The following is a 21,738-nucleotide window of genomic DNA, read 5'->3' as shown; positions in this document are numbered from 1 at the left end:
ATATATATAGAATATATCTACTCTCTAGCTACTTACTCTAGATTTTAATGTATAATAATAACTTAGACTTACTACTGGATCTTAAAAGGCAGTTAGAAGCTGTTATAGATAAAGGAAATCATCGCTTAGAGTGTATTTCACGTGCATGTGAGAGTGGTAGGTTTAATTTTCCTAAGTTTTGTGTAATTTCAAATTACAAATATATTATTTTCTCTATTAAATCATAATTAATCCGTGTTATACCTATTTTTTTGTAATTACAAGGTCCATATACATTGAATGAAATTGCATCTCTTGGGATGAGATTTGCTAGTACAACTAAAGCACCTCCTGAATTTGATGATATAACTGGTGTACAACTTGCACAAAGACCAAGTTATAGATTCCCATGCCCATCTAATGCACATATGAGGTTATCAATGCTATATCATGCAAAGCAACTTGTCTGTTCTAAACCTATCTTCAAAATAATTGAGGTCTCACTATCAACTAAGCAGATAGAGGTATCAAGTACAGAAAACTGTACTATATTATATAAAATTAATGAATCAACAGAACAACAATATTTAAACCCAATTATTATCAGTGGATCTGGGAAATATGTTATTCGTGCCCGTTGTGTTAAACAAGGATATACTCAATCAGATATATCTGAAACTTGTTTTGAGATTAAAGATCAAAGTCAATCACCTAAATCTAAGACATCACGAAAATTAACTGGAATTACAAGTGGGGTAAACAAGTATAGAGGATTACATCTAATTAGAGCTTCACAATCATCAGATGATTCAGATAATTGTCATTCATCTGAAGAAAGTGATTAACTATATCTGAATTATTTAATATATATTTATCCAATAATAAACTTCTATATATAAATAATTATACTCTCAATTATATTCTGATATACTAAAAGTATCTAATATATATTATACTAGCTTAGTTTCTGAGTTTCTGCAAAAACAAAAAAATGAGATAACTAAGATCCAATTAAGTATAGCATTGATTGCGGGTGATTGGGGCGCTTCGTGAATGATATATCGAGTAACATTGTAACTATGATATAATGAATTTGTATATACCAAATATAGATAGCGGTTTTGTGCGGAAATAAATAGGTCGTATGTTGAGGGGTAATTTTTAAGAAAACTAAATTTAGATTGCAATCTATAAAGAGGGGTACTTGGATACTTTAAGGCTATTCCTTTTTTTTTTATAAGTACTCTATTTAATTGTAATTTAGAACTGAATCAGATCTGAAAAAAAATGTGGGGGTTATGGAACTCAATAGGAGATTCTCATACTCAGCATGAATCTGATACAAAAGATATATCTGGTTCAAATTTGTCAGATGTTTCAACTCCAACTCCAAGCCATGGTGCACTATTGGGTGAAATTCACGAACCTATGAGACCATTAACAGAAGAAGATAAGGAATTCTTTACACAATATACTGAAGGACTTCAAAAGTGCATTGGGAAACTGTTGAATATTGTAGATGACTTTTTATTAGCTCATAAAGATCCAAATAAGTTTGAAGCTAGAGGAAGTATCTTTTGCAATGACACTACCTATGTAGATCTAGGTACAATGGGAGATTCCTTATGTAGTAGATTTGATTATGGAAGTCAGGGGACGACTTTGCCATCCACTTATGTTTCCCTGTGCAACTTTGGTACTCGAATAAGACCAAGGCAACTCTTTGATTTTCTTATAAATATTGAAAACAAAACTCTCTATGATAATGGTTGTAGTGAGTCAACAGTTCTTTACCGATGTTCTAAAATTGTCTTTGGTAGGCAGTGTTATAAGGGGATGATGGGAGTACAAGGACGTGAATTCCTACTTGTTGGAACTAACTGTAGATTGAGTGAAGATTGCTATATAATTGTAGCTTACTCTCCAAGGAATTTGGAAAATTTACCAAGTAAATTTCATGATATTCCAGTCGTTGAAACATATGTCAGAGCTCACATAGATTTAGTTGGGTACTTTATACGATGTAATCAAGGTAGTACAGAACTTTTCTTTGTTAATCAGATGGATCTTGGGGGCATGGTTCCTTTAATGTTACAACGTATCATTTTCTCCTCACAGTTGCAAATGATCAGTACGTTAAAGAAGTTCATTTTAGATAATTTAAATATTTACTATAGTGGTGATAAAGATGAAGAAACTCCCTAGGTTTATAAACACTTTTCTCTTAAATACATCTTTATTTATTAAGATCCTGTGATCTTAAAATTCTTTGTCAAGCCAACTACAAATCAAAATAAAGTATATCGGATAATTCCTAGTTTTGTGCATCTTGTAAAGAGTCATCCAGATGTGGTTCTGGAATACATAATTCTCTTAGAATCTGCTGTCTGTAGATACCTGCTAGTAAAAGGAGTTGAATAACCATTGCTGTGTAAGTCCACAATATAATTCCTATAACAGTCTTGCTACTTGGGGATAAGTCTTGGTGAAGTATACACATGAAAATAATAGTTAGTATAAGTCCATTAATAGCCAATATTTTAGAATCACATAAAGGATGATCATTCAATCCTATTTGAGTTAGATAAGATCTGCTACCTACTCTTCCAGCCACAAAGTATAAAAACTGTCTAATTAACCCATGATTAAATGTCCAGTTAAAATCAAGTGTATCATCTTCGTCAATATAAACAGATCCACTGCGACATATTGTGCATAGTGTTGTTTCTCTTATACTTTCACCTAATACTGTGCTTCTGATAGCAGCTATTCTTTGTGATCTATTCCACTTCAACCAGCATTCCTTGTGGACCACTGCATAGCATTGAGTACAGCATCGCTCTAATTCGTTATTAGAAGAGTCTTCTAGACAAATAAAACAGTAATCACCCTGTTTATTAGTTATTTCTTCATTTATAGAGACATAGTGGTCCATTTTCTAGAATCTAAGATTTACAATTAGGGATACATTAAAGTACAGAAACTTCAATAAAATAATCTTTAGAGAAGTGATATATAATTTGTCATAAAATTGGTATCTTTAAGATATCTTATAGCCTAATAGATATTAACCAAAATGGTGATCTTGTCTATATATTTAGAAAAAGAGAAAAGGAAGATTCCACGCTAAATCACGTTAAAGTATATGTTGTCACTATTACATAATTTCGCGCCAAAATAATTTGTTGTATTACCTTTATATACGGTCTACTGCAGGCACCAAATACTCATACAGAATTGCCATTAATATCACTACATATATGTGGAATGCAGAAGAGCAGTGGAGTGATGATGAAAGCTTTGGTTATATTGAGAAAAAAAGATCTAAATTAGATACTCTAGATACATTAAAACCTCAGGCATGGGATATTATTGATGAGCTGAATTTTGATGAGGAGATGGACTTTAACGATCACTTTTTTAATGAAGAGATAAATAAAGAGAATAAATTAATAGAGAGTCAGAATATTCCTAGAAGCTGTAGTGATACTGCAAATAAACCTTTAGATGAAATATCTCTACTAGAACCAATAAATACTTGTTTATCAAAAACAAATAAACCTGATGATAAATTAAACTTTGAAGTAGACCAGATATCTAAAAGTAATATATATCACATACATTTTGACTTTGAAGGTGAATTTAGCTCTTTTGGTATTATGAATAAAAGTATACAAGGCAAAAAGCTAGCGATGTATTCTAAAGATAGCAAGATACTTACTATACCACCTGTAGATTTAGACGATAATCATGAATACTTTTTGTTTTCAGGCATTAGAGATCAAGATATTAAGTTTTATTTACAATCTTGGCCTGATAATGATACTAGGAAATTGGATTATATTACAGATAACTTGAATGAAACTAACATTGAATATGATACTCAATTGTATTTAGATTCTGTCAAGATTACTGAAGATACCACTAAATTAAATTTAAGACCACTGATTAGTTGCTCATATATGAAAAGAATTGCATTAAATCAGAAATATAAACCTAAATCATATTTAGATATTATAAATGATGAGGAAACTGTAAGAAATATTTTGAAATGGATTAAACAATGGGAAGGATATATATTTGGTAAGAAAATGAGAAATTTGAAGCTTACTGTTATGGAAGATGAAATAGATAGTAGGAATGAAGAAGCAAAAGAAGCTCCGAATAATCCAATACTACTTGTTGGAGGTCCTTCAGGATGTGGTAAAACATCTTTAATTAATATTCTGGCAAAGCAATGTGGCTACAATACTTATGAAGTTAGACTAGATGATGAAAGGAATTCCGCTCATATCGAAAATTCAATTAAAATAGGCATTGGGTTCAATACAATACAAGGAGTAAATAGTAAACCTAATTTAGTTTTAATAGATGAATTCGACAATACCCTGTCAAATTCATCTCCTGGCAGTAAATGTCACAATAATGACGAACAAGTTAAAGGGCAAAGTCCTGATTGTGTTTCTTACTTAATTAAGCTACTAGATCAACATAAGAAAACTCTGGATATTATTAAACGTCCAGTTATTTGTTTGTGTAGTGATATATATAACAAATCATTAAGGAACCTTAGGTTAAAAGTACCCAACATTATTTTAAAGACTCCCAAAGTAGAAAAGGTCACTAAAAGACTTTCATTTATTTGTGAAAAAGAAAATATTGAACTAGAAGATCAAGATATATTAACTAGACTAGCTATTGCACATAATGGTGACATTAGATCATGTTTGAACTCCCTAGAATTAATGATACAAAAGGAGAAATATAATGAACATAAAAATAAGGTTTATCTAGACTGGATTGATTTTAATAATTGTTGCTACATTAAAGATATTGAACAAGATGCATCAGACTATGTCAAAATTTGCATTGGACTTGAAAATCACCAAGGCCAGAGTATAGTTAAATATGTACTAAAAAAGGGTGAAGAATGTGTGGCAAACCATGGATCAAATGTTGCCACTTTGCTCCTTGAAAACATATACCGTTGTCTTGTCCGCAATGATCTATATTTTAATTACTTAGCTAGTGTAGTAGATAATATAGTTGAATATGATGTCCTTGGCTCAAGAATATGCTCATTACTACCATTTTTAAATACATGTTTAACAGTAGCTCCTAGATTACAAGGAATAATGGCAAATCAATTTAGATACTTTGGAATGACAGCTTATGCTTACTCTCAACAAATAAAGAAAGCTAATAAAAATATTCTAAAAGACATTTCGTTAAACTCAATCCCCACATTTCAAATACAAATCCTAACTTACTATTTTGTTGTTGATATATTACCGTTCATAATTGCAATGCTTTACTCAAATGTAGAACCTAATTACAGTAGATATTGGTACTCTCCTCAGTTAATATCAAAGTTTAGAAATTATTTAAATCATCAGAATAGTGATATTCAAAATGAACAGGAAACTCTTGCTTTCAAACATCTATTTCATATCCTCACAATTTTGTTTAATTTAGGGCTAAATTATACCCAAAGAAGTGATACTATTGAAGAAAATATTTATATTAAAAACTCTAACTTGGCAAATTATACTCTGAATCCAAATATAGAGCAGTTCTTTTCTTTTCCATGTTACCAAAATGCATTGAAGTTGGGCTTTATAAGAGATTCATGTATACCGTCTACTAGTATTCAGATGAATACTTCTGAATTTAGTTATCGCTATTATTGTATGATAAATCAATTGCTAGAACTTTTTGCTGATGAAATTTGCAAGAATACTTCTCAATCTAGATATAGTAATGAAGAAATAACTCAAAAGGAAAGAAAAAGCCAAACAGCTTTATCAATGCTTAAACAACTGAGCCCTAAGCACTTAGATTATGTAAAACTACCCTCTCCAAACAAAATTATACAACAAATTAGGGAATACAATACTCCTAACAGGAATTGCCAAATAACTTATAAATACAATGATGGATGTACAGATGCAGTAAAAGTTGATGTATATATTGGAGACTTTGTAGATATTAGATCGTATATTTAGATGTAACTTTTCTAAGAAAAAAAAAGGAATCCTTCATTATATTAATAATAATATATCAAAGTGTAAGTTGTATCATACTGCTCTCGTTAATTGTCGCTTATTATTTGACTTCCTTTAACAGTGTTACTCTAAATATATAGATAATAATGGCGCTGTCAGCCGGATCTAGAAATTCAGACTCAAGTGCAAGTATTGGAAATTATAATATCACTAGGAATAAATTAGGCTTACAAATGATAAGAAGAAACTGGTTAAGGTGGATACTTATATGTATTTCTATGATATGGTGTATAGGTAAATTAGAAGCGTCGAGAATAGAACGTAATAGGTATTCTAAACAGAAAATCCCAAAGAAACTACCATCTACAAAATTTCGTGGCCAGCTATACTCAGATGGTTCCATATTATGGAAAAAGTGTTATAGAAGTCGCAATGGTAATTGGGGGAATTGGGTTACTGCTTCTGTAAATGAGGTACCACGAAGTTTAATTAACAAGATGCTTCTTTATCAATCAAAATCAAGACAAAGTGATCTTTCTAGTGATTCATCTGAATTCTCTGGAGAAGATGAAATGTCAACCTCAGATAATTCATATGAAGGAGTTCCTGTAAGTACTTCAAGGTTAGAAGTGTATCCTGTAGATGAAACGGTGATTACCCCTCAATATCGTAAACCTACTGGTAAATTTGGAAAGGAGTATGTAGAAAGTCTTGCAGAAGACTTAGTTCTTGTTCAAGAATTACCCAGATCTGAGATTCAAAGATCAAATATTCCAGGGTTGGAATCTACAGGGAAGAAATTCTTATTTTCCACTCCACCTCTTGTTAATCCATATGAAACTTCAAGACCAAAGTTTATTCAACACAGTAGATCAAGTAGGCTACAATATCCAAATTATAAAGTGAAATTATCTAGTTCATTAGACCCACTAGATAGTCAAAGTTTAAAAATACCTGCAACAAGATTGAAACTTAGAAAACCGACAATACCAACTAAAACAAGGAACAATTTATCAGAACTAAACAAATATGAACTAAGCAGAATACAATGGGCTTTATTCGCATCACTATATAATCCTTCAACTGATAATTTAAAACTTACAAGAAAAGTACCACCCTTAGGTTTCAAACCTGTTAGTAATGTTAGTGAATGTACTACAGCATATATGAAAGCCTTTATGACAAATTATTGCACTGTATCTGATTATATATATAAAAAAGGTATAAACAAAAGTATTCTTGTAGCAATAGAAAAAGAAATAAAACTATGGTGTGGTTCAATGATCAAATTATGGTATAGTTATTTGCAGCAAGTAGGTATTCAGAATCTCCCATCACCAAGTAAATATATGAAATAAGAAATAATATCAGTCAAGTATGTTAGATCCTCCGTATAAATTTTAGACAGATAACACGTTTAATATATCTCATAAATGTCTCTACTACATTATTTAACTATTGTAAATAAGCTCATGTTCACTTCAAAGTCTCATCTTTTTTCCTATGGATTTAGATTGTCTAATTCTATGGGAGGAAATCGAGCTTGGGATGACATCAAGATTATTTACACCTGCCTTTTGCTGAGCAGTTGGAGCTGGTAATTTATCTAATTGAGCTACAATCTTAATATTTCTGATATCTCCACTTGTTAATTTTGTCTTATCTATTAACTCATCTTGTTTCCTTCGAATAATTACCTTGTCTCTATCTCTTAGTTGTCTTAATCTCTTATTCCCACCATTTCCCTTATTATATTGTGGATTCTTAAAGTTAGTTCCCTTCTGTAATATTTGGATATTCCTTCCACCTTTTATATTATGTCTCTTATTTGTGTTGGGCTTTCCTACGGCCTTCTTCTTAGGTGTCAAAGAATTCCGACTATGTTGCCTATTACTCTGCAGACGTCTTGATCTTTTCGATTGTCTCACAATATCATCTAAACTACTATTTATCATCTTTTCAATTCTACTGTCCACTTGGGACCTACCTAGGGTATTCTTCATATTTATATAATTATAATACCTTACTTAAGAAAATGAGTACCTAAACACCACAAAGCGCCAGTGCAGAATATAAAACAGTACCGAGCGTGCAGATTCCATCATTAGATCTAGTAAAGAGTGTGATGCCAAGTTGTGTTACAATAAATAAAAATATGAAATCTTAAAAATAAGTTCTATAGAGGAGAAATATCAAACTAGTAATTATTGCCTACTTAACCAAGGTTATCAGGATTAACAACCACGCTATGACCACTATGTAAGTATCTAGTTGATTTCTGTCTACTACTACCTTACCATCGCATATACAGTTAGGTAATCTTAGTGTATCACTTAAAGTATATTTTAGATTATGCTCTCAAAATAACCATATTAAATATAAATATTGACACAAAAAAAGAACCATAATATAAATCCCATGCGTTATGATAAAATACTAAATTACAAATATTCATTACGTTTATTCATCAGTATCAAGATAAGATCCTCTAAAAACTCTCTTAACTTCTACATCCTCTGGTTCAAAACTCCTTCCTGTAGCTGCATTAGCATTACTAATGACAGTATTTATAGCTTCTTGCTTATTAGGAGCAGTAACCTGAAAACCACCCTTCCTAGTTACCACTACTTCAGATACAGTTTTGAGTGGAGATACAATTGGAGGATATGCTGATTCCACTACTGGTTGTTGGTCTAGATATAACTCCATACATCTTGCCAACTTATCTCTGCATAGATCATTGAATGTATAACCCATTTCTAATGCAATTGGAGATAATACCTTGGTATCTCTCTGTGCCAAATTATCCCAAGCAGAAGCTAGACGTAAGACCATTTCTCGAGGAACCTGAACCTGAGCTAGTTCCTCTTCTTTAGTCTCTTCAATCAAGTCTATAATCCTTGCCACGAAGTATTCACTTTTATTGCTTGTTAAATCTTCCTGTACAGCTAATTTCTCGAAGTAACTTACTAATTTCCCAACCTTGTCTTTTGTTGGAGGTTCTATTACAATTTCCTCAACATGTTCTTCTTCTTTGTTATTTGTAAATTCTCCATTTCTCAAAGCAGTCAAGGTGGGACTCTCCAAAATCTCAACAATACCTTGTTGTCCTGATTCAAATAAGTCTACTAGTTTAGCTACATTCTCACGAGTTATAACTCCTGCACTTATGTTCTTTAACTCAGATCCCATGTCTTCATAGTATCTTATCAAATCCTTCACACTAACTTGGGATGTAGTAAGTTCCAAACAATCTGGATCTACACAAGGATATAAGCTCTCCATAGGAGTTGGAGAAACTTCGATACCAACTACAGGAGACAGAACTTCTGAGCCTTCTAAAACCTCCTCTGCTTCTCCTGAAGACTCTTCAGTAGGAAAGATAACATCCTCACTTAAGGGTGAAACTGGGGTTATTTGGTCAGTTTGAATTTCCTTTGGTAGAGGTGAGTTTGGAGAAGACAATTCAACAACTTCAGGTTCCAAAGTTGGGGATCTACCAAGTACTGCGCCCTTTTCTTGACTATATAGGATAGTTAGAACTACTAGTATAAATGAATTAACAAGTTTAAATGTCATTTTACTCAAATTTATAATTTAAAAGTCCAAAATTTAATAAAAATTGGATTATGACGCTGCGGTGTGGTGATGTGGTATTTAAAAATTTAGGGGGTATGGGGAAATGGGGGTACTCTCCTTTTAACCTTTAAGATAAGAGACGTATGAGACGCCGCGGTCACCAGAAAGAGCGAAAATAACCAAAGTTTGTTATATTTTAATTTTATTGAGAATCCAAAAAAGATTCTAAAAAAAGAATCTATGTCTCATGGTCCGAAATATTGAAAATATGTAATTATTATCTCTTTTATTACTAAAAAAGTGACAATTCAAAGTTTTCATTACTAGATAAAATTACTTAATTATGTTTACCGCACTTGCGCTCTTATTTAGTATTTATTAATTCATTTCTTTAATATTGTGGATAGTAAATATAAAAAGTATGTACTGCTGTTATGTCAGCTTTCGTGTTACTCGAGTTTGTGTATCTCATATTACTGGATTGGAATTCACATACTTTACATCTCACATAATTGAACTACTCTCAGCTTACTTGCTTCCCTTATAAAAGTGTTTCATGAAAAGAAATATCTATTCATTCAAATATTTTATTTATGTAAATTTGAGATTTGGTATCTGTGATTGTGTACTTTTATATCTTTTAGTCACACTATATTATTAGATTTTAAGAAATGTATTACTTAAGTGGCTGATAATATACTTGTAAACAGTAGATACTTTACAATTTAGTATTGTTTATACTACCATAACTATTCATTCTCTTTATAATATCTGCAAATAGATGTAATGTAATTTTTGATGGGGGTAGAAGCACAAAATTAGTTTCCACTAGTGATTTGGTATTTGTATTTCCTCAGTGGTAACTTTATAATGTCTGAATCTGGATTTGTAATTAGTAATATAGGAGATATTGATTTTGTTTGTCTATCCAGTATAAGAGAAATCCATTTAAAATTATTATTTTATAGAAATAGAAATATCCATGTATATAAGAATTGGGCAACTTAGTTTTAACTTTTATAAAAAAAAATTTCAAATACTTTGTATCTAAAATAATTAATAAAGTGTTTATTAGGCTCTATTATTAGTAAATAAAAAAAAGGACTAATTCAAACAAATAAGCTAGGCTTACATGCATTATTTTTAATATTGAATATATATTTTTAATAATAAGCGAGGAAATACTTTAATACTAAAAATTAATTTATATAATTCGATTATTTATCCTCCCTAGTTCTGGGGATTGCTTCTTCATGTATTTGAGTTTGAAATAATTATATATTTATCATATATAAATTAAGTATAGATCTTAAATAATATCTTGATATATAGATCATCAATCTATGTAAATATTTAGATTCAGCAAATAATAAACATAATAGTTGAATGAAAATATTTAAATTCAGTTATAATTCTAGAAAATAAGACTTTAAAACCTTAATTTTGTTGTAAAAGTGTTCGAAGTACTTTATTACTCCAAATTTTAAAGTTTTTAAATTATTATGTACAAATATCTCACAAATTCTAAATAAATCTAGTCAATGATATCAAATAACCAAGGTCGTACAAACAAGAATGAAGAAATTAAGAATCCCTAATATATATTACCAGTATTTATACGCTTAAATATTTAATTAAAAAAAAAAAAAAGGTAACCAGATCTAAAAATCAGTTAAATAATGTACTAAAAATATGTGGACCACAATTAAAAGATAATTCTATGGAATTTAAAATTGTAAGAACTTTTACTTTTTATGCAACTAGTACTCTACCTTATTTTATTTTAAGCTAACTAATGTCTTAAGAATTTCAAGTTAGTTCCATATAAGCGCTAAAAATTGACCAGAGTAACTTGGATTATTTTGAGCTGCATAAATTTATGGACTGGAGGATTAGATGGAGGATGAAAGATTAGATAAACGTATAGTAAGGCGCAAATGTGGTTTGAGAAACCTAAATAGGTTTGATATATTTGTAACGAGGAAAAAACCTTTAATTGTATACTATAGACGTGCTTTAGATCTATTACTTTTATCTGTAAATGCAAATGCAATTTATAAAAATCGTATAGGCTATAGAAGAAATAAGAATAAATTAGATATATCAAATGAAATACCAAAAGTAGTAATACATGGTATGGGAGCTTGTATTAATACTGCTATATGGCTTGTACAAGATCTTAAGACGAATTTTGGAGACAGCATTAAAGAAACAATAGAAACTAAGACTGTAGAGGTTATAGATGACTACATAACTGAAGATTTTGAGTGGGATATGACAAGTAAAAAAAGAGGAGTTAGTGCAATATCTATAACTATTGAAAGATATTTAAATTAAGCTGTTCTAAGCATTAAAGATATTTTCTTTAGCTTCTACTTATGCTCTACTATTCCAATTAATATCGTAATGTCATCCGGTTTTCCTCCTGTATAGTATATAGGTTTTTCGAAATTTTGACAATCTATATTTCTTTGATTTAAATATTTAGCTAGATTAATTGCATATGGTGATAGGTGATGTGGATCAAGAGAGATTTGACATGCTTCTTTTCCAAGTTTTTCTGCAATCACCTGTGGATTTCTTTTATCCAATCTAGAGAGAATGTCAATAATTTCTTCTTTTGATAAATTATCCCATAAACCATCTGTAGCAATTAAAATGACATCTCCTTCCTGTATTCCTTCTATAGTATCATATATTGCATCGTTGGGGCTATCTCTACTTCCTGTACCAAGTTGGAATGGAGTATTAAAGCTATGTTGCTGAAAAGGTGTCTCATATATAATAGAATTATCTCTTCTTCTATACACTAAACATCCTGAATCACCTAAATTAGCTGTATAAAGTTTGTTTATTCCATTAAAATATACTAGACAAACAGTTGAACTGCCAATTATATTGGATTCTTCTGCTTCTTTATAAGCATTATGTAATACTGAAGAGAGGAAATTTTTGCTATCTACCTTATTATTAGAATCTAGTTCCTTTATATTTCGTGTTATACTCTTCGTTAATACTCTACTATATTTTGCTGGGTTTATCCCATGAACATTCCAGCCACCTACACCATCTGCAACGCAGATATGACATTTACTCGTACTATAAGAATCTTCATTTTCACTTTGTTTTGGTTTAGATGTACTTTTTATTGAAAATGACCCTATATTCAACAAATAACTCTTATCTGTTCCTGTTCGAAGGTATCTCGGTACCCTATTTATCATATGATGTCGAGAAATCACAAACATGGAGTTATTGGATCTCTTAAAATACTTAATCATCTCCTTCTATAAAGTGTACTTTAAAGAGAGATGAAAATATATTATCTTGAAATCTATAAAATTCCTATACTTTTTTGGGTTGGGTTACATACATTGCATCTGGAATTGGTGTTTTCAAGCGTACTGACAAAGTTGCGGTAAAATAGCTAATGCTTAGTGGCTATATTTTCAAATAGGTAAATACAGGAGAGGAATTTTTGAAATATCCTGCTTAAATGGTTGAGACAGGTAAGATTTAAGAAGAATGAATTACCTAATACTACTCTGACCACATCTATTATCTTAATTTGTATATTATTTCTTAGGATATACTAAGGAGACACAAGAAGAGATTGTTCAACTAGATAAGAAGCTCAAACTACTAAACAATAAGATTTCAGAGCTTACTCAAGATAGTAAAGAGTATGGTCTAGTCTTAAATGCATTTGAGAAGGTAGACGAGAACCGACGATGCTTTAGAGTTATTGGTGGTGTGATGGTTGAGAGAAATGTTAAAACTGTTAAACCTGCTCTTGAAAAAGAAAAGAGTGCGTTAGATAGTGCAATTTCCGAATTAGAGAAACAGTATGAATCTACTGAAAAGGAAATGAAGAATCTAATTGAGAAGTATAGTACAAACAGTGCTGACCATGCACAAATAACTAGTTCATCAAGCTCGCAACAATAAATTACTTCTGTTATACAGCTTTATTGCAGAATGGGTAAATATATATTTTATTGTATCAAAACTATTCCAATATTTCTTAAAACTGAATTGTTTCAAACCCAGTCCTAATTTTGACCTTATCAGAAGATATATTTAAATTTGGAGACTGAATAGAGCCATTTAATTTACTGTATACATAGTCAAGCTTTTTCTTTGCTTCTCTATTTAGTACATCAGGAGATGTCATATCTTCAACACCAAATATGCGATATTTCAAAATCGTGGAATCTTGATACACTTCCTTCCTCCCATTTAGTTTAAAGACCCACTCACTAAAATTTTTATCTGCAAATATATCTTCAGTATTTTTTTCTGGGTCATTTTTCATTGACTCTAACTGATCTACATTTAGCCCGTCCATTATTGATTCACCATGTTCAGCAAATGCAACCGCACGCAACGTTCCTGTGCTATCAATTAGTTCACAACTTAAAATGTACTTCCTTAGTGGATCTTCAATTGTTTGTTGACAATTTGGGCAGTGATAATTAGGTCCTGTATTCACTTTATTATCATTTTCTGAAGAAAATGGCAGAATTAGAGCACTTACACTGTTTGGATCTTCTATTTCAGTAACCTTTCTTTTACATTGGCGACAACTACTCCAAAAATATTTATTATCTCTAATTGTGCGGATTGTAGCATTCGTGAATACCCATATACCACCATCTAGTATATCTGAAGAATTTACTCCAGAAGTTGCAGTTGCAATTATTTCTTCTATTGACTGCCTTTGACTATTTGTGCCAGAATTAATATTCCCTGTACTATTGGTTGACAATGATACAATTGAATTTTGGTTGTTTGATTCCTGGAACCATTGTCTTAATTCATCAGCTTGTTCAATATTAATTGGATTCCATTCAATTGATGTATTTGGTCCAAATTTTAGTTTAAACCCATTAAATTCTTCAATAATTGCATTTTTCACTGCTATCATAGGATTTTGTGCTAACATGCCTTCATCTAAATTTGTTCTTTCAGACCACAATGTTAAATCAATACTATATCCAGATCTATCTAAGATAGTTAATTCTCGCTTTTGGGTATCAGCACCTGTTGACTTTATAGTTATTGTCATTATTGGACTTGCTTTCCAAAGTATACCCAATATATCTATTGATTGTCCTTTTGAATAATTTCTAATATCAGCTATTGAAACAAAGTTGTATGCTTTCTTAGGTATACGACTATCTTCAGGCATACTCTGGATATCTGCGTCCTCATTAAATATTATTTCAAAACCATGGCCAGTCTTGTTAAACTTTGCATTTGCTTCCTTGACATCACCCTTTGAGAAACTATAAACTTCACCTTCCTTCAAAAATTCATAAAATTTATCTACAGCCTTTGTGAAGCAAGTTGCCCGAATTTCACTTCCTTCCGCATCACAAATTTCGAATGAAAAAACTTTGCCTTCCTTAGATTTGGAAGATGAAAATGTCCTAACATCACTCTTGCTAATTACACGACCTATTATACGCCACCTATGTAGATAGGATGTTATGCTCTTTATAGGATAAACTGGAATATCTTGATTTCTTGAAATTGGTCCTCCTCTAGATCCTGATAAGTAGGGACCACTTCGTTGAATATGTCCCATATTGACTGCACCTGATCCAGGTATCTGTTGAATACTTCTTCTATATGGGTTACTGTGAATTGGACCAGTGCTAGGTTGGTTGTTCCCACTGTATATGTTATGATTTGTCCTGTCACTATTTAACTGAATATTTGATCCATATAGGTTACTATTCATTGGCCCACTCATACCTTGTTGGTTACTACCTCCGTTTAAATTATTATATATGTTATTCACTTTTTGATTTATTCCATTGTTACATGAGCTATTACTCATTACTTCACTTCCAGCTATATTATTATTTCCATTGTACTGATTACCTATGATCAGATCATGAGTAATGTTTTGCTTATCACTTTGTATATTTATATTATTTGAAAATGTACCATTATTTATCTGGTTAAAATTATTATTGCCAGAATTACTCAATTCACCATGTCCCATCTGATCATTACCTATGCCACTTGAATTAAATTGGTTTGTACTATTATTGCCTATTAAATTTGTATCTGTATTGTTATATTGATTAACTGAGCCAAATCTATTGTTATTAGTTACAACCGTGTTGAATTGTCTCTCAGATGAGTTACCATTAGAGCTGCCTGCAGAATTATAGAAATTGTTTCCAGATATTTGTTGGTTTTGTTGTTGGTCATTATTAACAGAGTTATTGCTAGATGAAACTTTATTTGAACCCATTCCTGGGTGAGGTATTGCTTTTCCAATAGCAGTGTACCCTGACCAATGCCCAACCTTTTCAAATTGAATAACTGTAACTAACTTCGTAGAGTGAATTTCATTTAGCGAGAACCGAATGATTCTTATTAAATCTCCTGGTTGAAATTGAGTTGCGTCAGACATAACAAGCCTAATACTAAGGGGAACTCCACTTTCATGTATATTAGATCCAGCATCTGCAACATGAACTCTAAAATAAAAATTTCAACATGCAGATATCAGTAAGTATACAAACAAATATATTTAAGTAGTTACAAAACTTACAGTGCTCTTGGTCCCGAACGAATCAGATTGATTGCAAGAATGACAACAATAGATCCATTAGATGAGGGTATTCCTGAGAGTAGTTGATCACATACACCACGCTGTAGTTCAGACGGGTATTCTATATTTAAAGATGACATTAATATATGTAAGTTGCCTATTAGCTTGTACTGGAAGATTTATCAAGCAGGGTTCAAGTTTGCGCGAATAGCACTCGCGCTTTGCAATACAACTGTACAACCTGCCCCACCGAATTATAAAGCTCGTCACTCTTCTTAAAATATTGTAAATCCTATTTCGACTTTTTGTACAGACAGATTTTATTAATTTCTGTACATTTACCAAGCTTTAGTGTCCATGTTGATTATGTCCAAGTAGATCTCATGTGAAATATATGATAATCACGGAACTTAGAATATTCAGAAATACCTCTTTTTTACTTCTTTCCCTAGTAAAAGCTATCTTTGTGTAATATTCTAAATAACACGTAATACAAGAACAAAGTACACATGCATGTAAACACCGGTACATGTAGTGGAGTCTTCAATGGTTATGGAGTATTTAATTAGATCATTATATTGCAAACTTCATTAATAGTAAATTTCTACTTTAAAAATTTATGGAACAGCTCAAAAATTAACAATATATTTCAATAATATAGAGTATTTAATGAGGTATTAATATATCAAAGAAGATTCCAAACCGAATGCGCATAATGAATACCAGCGCAGGCGGTAATAAATCAAGAGATACCAGAGCTTCTTTAAAGAATTAATAATATAAATAACACTCTGATGTTATTATGGATGATACGAGTGACTCAAGACCAGAAATATGGCAACTTTCATCTATTAGTAGTGGATATAGGGAACTATTTTTGGGTACTAGTAAATTAGCTATGGTATTATGTACAAATTTACACCTTTCTCCAGGCACAACTATAACTGCTTTCTACTACATATACAAATTTTGGTCTAAATTTGATGCACTAGAAACGGATAGACGCTTTATAGCATCTGCTGCCGTTCTACTAGCTTGGAAAGTTCGTGAAGATGTGGAACCATCTCGCAGTAGTAGGAAACTTTCTGAACTATCACGATTTTTGTATAGAATACTGAAGGCTAATACACTTGCTCAAAATTCTAATAATGCATCAAGTCTAGATATTTCTTCTAGTTTGTGGATATACAAAGATTCTGGGAAAGAGTATTCCAACTATATGGAACAAATTAAGACATATGAATTTGCACTATTAAGGGCAATCAATTTTGAACTGACTCCAATTGAACTACCATTTAATCATATAGAAAGATTAACACGACTCTTACTATATTCACCAATGGCAAAAGAAGAAGGAGAGGATGAAGATAGGGAATATCAATCACTGAAGATGTTTAGGTTGTTATCTATGTCAATATGTATGGACTTGTACCGTTTGCCAAATGTTTGTATGCAGTATAATGCGTTAGAAATATCTTTATGTTCAGTTTGGTTTGCAGGAATATTTTTGTCTTTACCGTTTGCATATGAAGGTGTAGATAAATCCTCTAAGATGTTATGGATCAGTAAAGTAGCTCCAAATATCAATCAAAACAATTTATCTCGTTGCATGAATGAAAGTGGTAAAATTCTTCTTTGGTTGGTTGATAGCGATTCTTCATAAGGGAACTACGATCACTTCAACATATAATCAAAGATTGATATATTGATATTTGATATTAAAAATAGTTCTCAAAGCCTATAACTAACTCCACACTTTTGAATTTAGAAAAAAATTCAAAATATCCATTTGATAAAGTCACATGTTAACTTATATATTAAAGAAAGTTGTGGAGATCCCTTTCTAAGTACTTAATAAGTACAAATTAAAGTTTCAAATATAAATAACTAATAGGAAATTGCCCAAGACGCAATTAGTAGCTGTAGAACAAATATATCTATATTCAGAGAGTAGCTAGCTTTTCTTCAATCTATAAATTGATTAACTTACTAATCAAAAAAGGTTCATATTTGTTTCCGGATGGTAATTTTACTTACCAATCATCCCTACAGCTTTGACTATACCTAGATCCTAAAGTTAAAGCATCTTTTGAATTTGCTGTCTGTGTTCTTCGCTGTGCTTCTAATAATTTGGGACATTGTCCTATACGATGTCCAAGGCCCCCACAAAATGCACAACCTCTTATTCCTCCAATTTCTAGCAACGAATTATCAGTAGCTTCAAACTTCTCTAAAAATGGTGGAATAATTTGCTTAGCTTCTATAAGTAAAGCTTTTAAGTCACACAATAAAGTTTCAGGTAGGGAATTATTAATGAAAGTTGTAGAAACACCGACAGAATCACCTCTACCAGTACGGCCTATACGATGTACATAATTTTCAATCTCTTTGGGCATATCATAGTTTATGACATGATGAATATTGGGAAAATCTAGTCCTTTGGATGCTACATCTGTCCCAATTAAGACATCCTTTAGACCCAATCGAAATTGCTCTACAGAATCCCTACGTTGTTCTTGAGATAAACCACTATGAATAGCTGCAGCTTTCACTCCTTTTAGTAGCAAATATTCATGGATCTCATCTACATCCTTCTTGTTTTCACAAAATATTAATACTCTAGGAGCTGTCTTTTGAAGACTTTGTAGTATATGAGGAAGTCTACACTCTTGTCTTACATATTCAAGCTCCTGTAATACGTTGAGAGTTGCAGCTCCAGCTCGTCCTACATTGACAACTATAGGATCTACAAGTGCAGTTCTAGTGAACTCTTGAGTCTTCTGGGGCATAGTTGCAGAAAATAGAACTGTTTGACGCCTTCCATGAAAATTATCAAAAATATATCTTACTGCTTCTTCAAATCCTGCCTCAGTTAAACGATCTGCTTCATCCATACAAAAATATCTACACTGATATAGTGTGACTTTTTTCTTCCTGAGCATATCTGCAAGTCTACCTGGAGTTGCAACAATCATATGAACTCCTTGTCTCTGAATTATATTCTGTTTTTCGCGAGCACTTTCACCTCCTATTAGACAAATTACATTTAATAATGGATAATATGTTCTATTATAATCCTCAACATTCCCATTACTATTTGATTTCTCCTTCTCACTATATTCCCATTCTCTATTTCGTTTTAATGTACCTGGCCTATTTACTTTACTCTTACTTAGGAAAGATACAAAGTGTTCTATAATACTTGTTGTCTGCAATGCTAGTTCACGGGAGGGGCATAAAATAAGGCCATCAGGACCCTCCATACCCATGAAGTGTAGTTTTAGTTCAGACTCAAGTGAATACATAACCATTGGAAGAGTGAATACAATTGTCTTACCACTTCCTGTAAAAGCTATACCAATCATATCTCTACCAGATAAAATTACTGGTAAACCTTGCATTTGGATTTGGGTTGGTTTCATTATTCCCTTTGCACTTAAAGCATCAATTAAACCTTTTGGAAAACCCATATCCTTGAAAGACATAATAGGTGGTGGTATATCAACTCCATTTACATCTATAAGTAGTTGAGATCTCAAATTGCTGCATTCAGCTGGAGTTAAAACTGCATATTTAGGTGGTGGTCTCCAAGACGTTCTCATTCTTTCATCATAAACTATACCTTTTGCTAATTCATGAACTGCAACCAAAGGTGCATTGTAAGATTTTTGAACAGCAGCTATAAGTTCCTGTTCTTCAGCCCTCAGAGTATCTAACTTATGTTTTGGATTAGTTTTTTTCTTGATCTCCTCTTCTTCTTTAATCTTCTGGGATATGGCAAGTAAGGGAACATTTTTATTATTCATAACGAGTTTATAATATATGCATCTAAAATTTTGTAGTTACCAAACTGTGATACAAGGGTATTTGTAAGCAATTAATATCCGCTATAAAGCGGGGATAATCTTAGTTAACTTATGACATTTCCTTGTCAATTACAGTTTTGTTCTATCTTTTAGAGATGTCAACAGAAAAAAAGAGAAATAAACCAAGTTCAAGTTACATTAATCAGCTTATTAACAAGAGAGCTTGTAATAAACCTAAACTTCCCAGCTTTATAGCTAATAATAAGAGTGCAGATATACTTTCTAGGATACCCTTTAAAGGTACACCCTCAAAGTGTACAGTCAGTGTGGCTCTTCCATCTTCGATTATATCAAATGCTCAGTCTCTTGAATTAAAAGCTTATTTAGTAGGCCAAATAGCCCGAATCTTGGCTATATTTGGTATTGATGAAATTGTAGTATATGAAGATAAGTACAAGAATATTGTTGATAATTCAGAAAAACAGTCAGATTACATAGGCTTTAGTTGTTCAAGATCTATGGAATTCTTTGTAAAAAATCTTCGTTATTTGGAAACTCCTCAGTATTTGAGAAAAAGCTTGTTTAAATTTGAAGCTGATCTTAAGTTTGCAGGTCTTCAAAACCCAATCGATGCACCTCATCATATGAGAATTTCAGAATGGCTCCCATATAGACAAGGAGTAGTTGTTTCTAAACCACGACTATTCAAAGGATTAATAAAGTCAGAGCACAAAAAATCAGGCTCCTGGGTAAATTGTGGACTTCCAGTTGAAGCATGGATAGATAAGAGTTTACCCGATAATACAAGAATCACAATTAAAATGATTGATGATTCTGAAGATCTACATAGGAAATTGTGTGATGAATTTAGTCAAAAAGGGAAAAATGAGGATTCAAAAACATACTTCATAGGTAAAGTAGTTAGTGATGAGACACCAAGCACAAAAAAAGGTATATATTGGGGATATAAAGTTAGGCCAGCAAATTCTCTAAAAAGTGTTTTATTTAACTCTCCATATAAGAAAGGTTATGATTTGGTAATAGGAACTTCCGAAAGAGGATGTTGTATTACTGATAATTTTAAGCTTGAAAAAAGTCCAGATAAGAAAAGTTTTAAACATTTACTTATCGTCTTTGGTGGCCTTAGTGGATTAGAAGATGTTTTAGGTGATCCTCAAAGCTTATTCAATTCAAATACTAAACCAGAAGACTTATTTGATATGTATATAAATATTTGTCCTGAACAGAAATCTAGGACTATTCGTACAGAAGAAGCACTGGGATTGACTTTAGTTTTGTTGAGACCATATATTTTGGAAAATAATAAGATATTACTAAATAAGGGTTGATATACTAATGTATTATATGGCTCAAAGTACATGTACTCAAGTATTCACTTGGAAATCTCACCTTTCTATATAATTTGAAGTGCAATCTATGTATATGTTAAAAATACAATGATCTATCTTAAGTTCTATAGTTACTTTAAAGCTAAACATTCAAACACTAAATTATTAGACATTGGTGAATAAAAATGGAATCATTATAAATATATTATTATTGGTAAGTAGAATTTCCAAAATACGAATTCATAATATATAATAGTAAACAGTCTTTTTAATAGTCAATCATATTATATCATAATCATAATTTAAATAAAAGACTTCACTAAAGTATAATAATGGGGATCAAACACTTACAAGGTTCTTATAAATTATATTTACATTTTTAATTCATATATCCAATTATATTTATGATTGAAATCCCTTAATGTCACAACAGGGTTTGAATAATACTT

The 21,738-nt window shown here is 31.5% G+C and overlaps 14 protein-coding genes across 14 annotated transcripts; 8 read left to right on the top strand and 6 right to left on the bottom strand.

Annotated features, from left to right (window-relative positions):
* Positions 1-47: 47 nt before the first annotated feature.
* Positions 48-824, top strand: cand_012760 (uncharacterized protein; the record flags this gene model as incomplete). The annotated part of the gene is made up of 2 exons (XM_067211513.1): positions 48-156; positions 265-824. The coding sequence occupies 2 exons, from the start codon at positions 48-50 to the stop codon at positions 822-824; spliced, it is 669 nt and encodes a 222-aa protein (XP_067066921.1).
* Positions 825-1,266: 442 nt separating this feature from the next.
* On the top strand, positions 1,267-2,184 carry cand_012750 (uncharacterized protein; the record flags this gene model as incomplete). Its single annotated transcript, XM_067211512.1, has 1 exon — positions 1,267-2,184. One exon carries the CDS (start codon positions 1,267-1,269, stop codon positions 2,182-2,184), a length of 918 nt encoding a protein of 305 aa, XP_067066920.1.
* Positions 2,185-2,293: 109 nt separating this feature from the next.
* Positions 2,294-2,914, bottom strand: cand_012740 (uncharacterized protein; the record flags this gene model as incomplete). The annotated part of the gene is made up of 1 exon (XM_067211511.1): positions 2,294-2,914. The coding sequence occupies one exon, from the start codon at positions 2,912-2,914 to the stop codon at positions 2,294-2,296; it is 621 nt and encodes a 206-aa protein (XP_067066919.1).
* A 325-nt stretch (positions 2,915-3,239) lies between these two features.
* Positions 3,240-5,984, top strand: cand_012730 (uncharacterized protein; the record flags this gene model as incomplete). Its single annotated transcript, XM_067211510.1, has 1 exon — positions 3,240-5,984. One exon carries the CDS (start codon positions 3,240-3,242, stop codon positions 5,982-5,984), a length of 2,745 nt encoding a protein of 914 aa, XP_067066918.1.
* A 146-nt stretch (positions 5,985-6,130) lies between these two features.
* Positions 6,131-7,342, top strand: cand_012720 (uncharacterized protein; the record flags this gene model as incomplete). Its single annotated transcript, XM_067211509.1, has 1 exon — positions 6,131-7,342. The coding sequence occupies one exon, from the start codon at positions 6,131-6,133 to the stop codon at positions 7,340-7,342; it is 1,212 nt and encodes a 403-aa protein (XP_067066917.1).
* A 123-nt stretch (positions 7,343-7,465) lies between these two features.
* On the bottom strand, positions 7,466-7,987 carry cand_012710 (uncharacterized protein; the record flags this gene model as incomplete). The annotated part of the gene is made up of 1 exon (XM_067211508.1): positions 7,466-7,987. The coding sequence occupies one exon, from the start codon at positions 7,985-7,987 to the stop codon at positions 7,466-7,468; it is 522 nt and encodes a 173-aa protein (XP_067066916.1).
* Positions 7,988-8,444: 457 nt separating this feature from the next.
* On the bottom strand, positions 8,445-9,563 carry cand_012700 (uncharacterized protein; the record flags this gene model as incomplete). Its single annotated transcript, XM_067211507.1, has 1 exon — positions 8,445-9,563. The coding sequence occupies one exon, from the start codon at positions 9,561-9,563 to the stop codon at positions 8,445-8,447; it is 1,119 nt and encodes a 372-aa protein (XP_067066915.1).
* A 1,896-nt stretch (positions 9,564-11,459) lies between these two features.
* cand_012690 (uncharacterized protein) lies at positions 11,460-11,900 on the top strand (the record flags this gene model as incomplete). Its single annotated transcript, XM_067211506.1, has 1 exon — positions 11,460-11,900. The coding sequence occupies one exon, from the start codon at positions 11,460-11,462 to the stop codon at positions 11,898-11,900; it is 441 nt and encodes a 146-aa protein (XP_067066914.1).
* A 35-nt stretch (positions 11,901-11,935) lies between these two features.
* On the bottom strand, positions 11,936-12,844 carry cand_012680 (protein phophatase 2C; the record flags this gene model as incomplete). Its single annotated transcript, XM_067211505.1, has 1 exon — positions 11,936-12,844. One exon carries the CDS (start codon positions 12,842-12,844, stop codon positions 11,936-11,938), a length of 909 nt encoding a protein of 302 aa, XP_067066913.1.
* A 215-nt stretch (positions 12,845-13,059) lies between these two features.
* On the top strand, positions 13,060-13,511 carry cand_012670 (prefoldin subunit 2; the record flags this gene model as incomplete). Its single annotated transcript, XM_067211504.1, has 2 exons — positions 13,060-13,072; positions 13,150-13,511. The coding sequence occupies 2 exons, from the start codon at positions 13,060-13,062 to the stop codon at positions 13,509-13,511; spliced, it is 375 nt and encodes a 124-aa protein (XP_067066912.1).
* A 76-nt stretch (positions 13,512-13,587) lies between these two features.
* On the bottom strand, positions 13,588-16,274 carry cand_012660 (replication factor-A protein 1; the record flags this gene model as incomplete). The annotated part of the gene is made up of 2 exons (XM_067211503.1): positions 13,588-16,060; positions 16,135-16,274. 2 exons carry the CDS (start codon positions 16,272-16,274, stop codon positions 13,588-13,590), a joined length of 2,613 nt encoding a protein of 870 aa, XP_067066911.1.
* Positions 16,275-16,936: 662 nt separating this feature from the next.
* On the top strand, positions 16,937-17,797 carry cand_012650 (uncharacterized protein; the record flags this gene model as incomplete). Its single annotated transcript, XM_067211502.1, has 1 exon — positions 16,937-17,797. One exon carries the CDS (start codon positions 16,937-16,939, stop codon positions 17,795-17,797), a length of 861 nt encoding a protein of 286 aa, XP_067066910.1.
* A 370-nt stretch (positions 17,798-18,167) lies between these two features.
* On the bottom strand, positions 18,168-19,940 carry cand_012640 (DEAD DEAH box helicase family protein; the record flags this gene model as incomplete). Its single annotated transcript, XM_067211501.1, has 1 exon — positions 18,168-19,940. The coding sequence occupies one exon, from the start codon at positions 19,938-19,940 to the stop codon at positions 18,168-18,170; it is 1,773 nt and encodes a 590-aa protein (XP_067066909.1).
* Positions 19,941-20,095: 155 nt separating this feature from the next.
* On the top strand, positions 20,096-21,289 carry cand_012630 (uncharacterized protein; the record flags this gene model as incomplete). Its single annotated transcript, XM_067211500.1, has 1 exon — positions 20,096-21,289. One exon carries the CDS (start codon positions 20,096-20,098, stop codon positions 21,287-21,289), a length of 1,194 nt encoding a protein of 397 aa, XP_067066908.1.
* Positions 21,290-21,738: the final 449 nt, after the last annotated feature.

The sequence above is a fragment of the Cryptosporidium andersoni genome, assembly GCF_001865355.1.
Source record: "Cryptosporidium andersoni isolate 30847 chromosome Unknown contig_40, whole genome shotgun sequence".
NCBI classification, from domain to species: domain Eukaryota; phylum Apicomplexa; class Conoidasida; order Eucoccidiorida; family Cryptosporidiidae; genus Cryptosporidium; species Cryptosporidium andersoni.
Note: the sequence above shows the minus strand (reverse complement) of the source record. Positions and strands in the feature narration are given on the sequence as shown.